The 1,909-nt window shown below is 34.3% G+C and overlaps 1 protein-coding gene across 2 annotated transcripts in view; it reads left to right on the forward strand.

Moving 5' to 3' along the window:
- The window catches only part of LOC106469430 (zinc finger protein GLIS3-like), an 84,125-nt gene that overhangs the window by 21,489 nt on the left and 60,727 nt on the right, over nucleotides 1–1,909 (forward strand). For both annotated transcript variants that reach the window (XM_022397943.1, XM_022397944.1), the window contains exon 2: nucleotides 560–1,184. In XM_022397943.1, coding sequence (XP_022253651.1) covers nucleotides 560–1,184 — 625 coding nt within the window. The remainder of the gene's footprint in view (nucleotides 1–559; nucleotides 1,185–1,909) is intronic.

Genomic DNA, 1,909 nt, shown 5'->3' on the forward strand with positions numbered 1-1,909 from the left:
GTCACATTATAACGCCCTCACGGCTGAAAGGGCGAGCATGCATGGTGGGACGGGGATTCGAACCTACGACCCGCAGATTACGATTCGAGCGCCCTAACCACCTGGCCATGCCGAGCCCTGCACAATTGTACAACTATCTCGGATCCAGTCATTAGGATCAATTTTTTCGTCGGGAGTTTGTTTTTCTTTGCATCAGTAATCTTTACAATTCAGAACTAGTATTGCTATTTTTTTCAGCACGTTAATATTTCTTTTTTGTTGTTGCTTATGTAGATGCTATGTTTTCGACAGGACAGAGGGAGCAAGAAAAAAAATCAGATATTTTACAACCCGTTTCATGGTGAAAAATATCTTATTGTTGTTAAATATGAAGATAATATATGTGCCATTTCGTGACTTGAAGCAATTTGTATTTCGTTTTGAAATTAAATTTCTTCATTATATATTAGCCTTATTATTAATATTTCATAAAATATAAATTAAGTAAAAGCGAACTCAAAGTGGTTAACTGTGATATATATTAATTATCATCGTGACTTAATTACTTTTTATCATTTAGATGACAGGCCGCAGAGATATCTTCGATCAAAGGTCTAAAGAGTCCGAAAAAAATACGTCTGGAATAGTAAAGAAAGACATTATGACAGTCAACGGATTCCTTTTGGATGACCTCCCATCTAGTGGCACAACAAGCATAACTAACAATGATTCTTTACGATTCGACCCTGATATAAATGTGCAAACACCAGCTTATAACTTTCAATGCATTTCTGTTTCAAACGTAGATTCTGTTCCCAAAAGTTCCACGTTAGTTTTCAGTAATAGTTTAGAGAAATTATCATCAGATGGCACACAAAAATTCCAGACTCCATGTAGACTATCTCCAGTGCAGTCATTTATTGTGGATAATTTGTCTAATACAGAAAGACCAGCCACAGAAATGAATAATACATTTAATGTGGCACAAACGAATCTTGCCATGAACTCTTTAAAACGAATAGCCCAAGAGAAGGTAAACAGAAGTCAAAGTGCGCGACTTGCTCCTCAGAGGGGGTTTCACCGAATGCCACCAATGCTGCCAAGTTGCCAGTATGCCCAATCACCAAAGGTGCCAATGGTGATAACTGGTTATAATAACCTAGCTGTTGGGTATTTTATTAATCCTCCTCAAATTACAACGACAGGTAAGCTCCGGACAGCTATTTATTTCAGCAGTCTAATGAATTTCTAAATCAATGAATTGCATGGGTAATGGAAATTGTATTTTACACTCCTCATATCGCTTACTGGTTGTATAATAATGCTATCTCGTTGCAGCTTTATAGTCTTATGTGTATGTATATATTCTCATAGGCTGGCTTGAAAATATGTTTGTTATGTTTTAGTGATCAATGTATAATTTGATATCATTGAATTATGGAAGGTTTTTTTTTAATATTGATTTTTTACAACATATGAAAAGGGGTAGATATATTTAGATCCCCGCAAATTATTATTTGATTTCTTTTATGTCAATAATTGAAAGTAAGAAAAAGTCTGATTGTCCGAAGCGTTCAAAATCAGTAAGGAATTGATACTCGTTTAATACTAGCAAAGAAAAAGAAAGAAAGAAAACCCGTGTACTATTAGATACAACCATACAACCACTGTTATTAACTTATTTTTAATTTCGTATAACAGAATTAGTACATATTGCAATATGTGGTATACGATAGATGTTGGCGAATTATTTAAAACACCAGGTGACTTAAAGGGAAAACGTGCATACTGACAAACTCAAATAGATTGTTTAAAACATTTAGTTTACTATATTATTGTAAAACAACAATACACTAATCTACGAATGTACATGGAACTTGGATATCACGATAAACACCAGTTTGTTTGTTTGTAATTAAGCTCAAAGCTA

Source organism: Limulus polyphemus, unplaced genomic scaffold, assembly GCF_000517525.1.
Source record: "Limulus polyphemus unplaced genomic scaffold, Limulus_polyphemus-2.1.2 Scaffold3481, whole genome shotgun sequence".
Classification (NCBI taxonomy): Eukaryota; Metazoa; Arthropoda; class Merostomata; order Xiphosura; family Limulidae; genus Limulus; species Limulus polyphemus.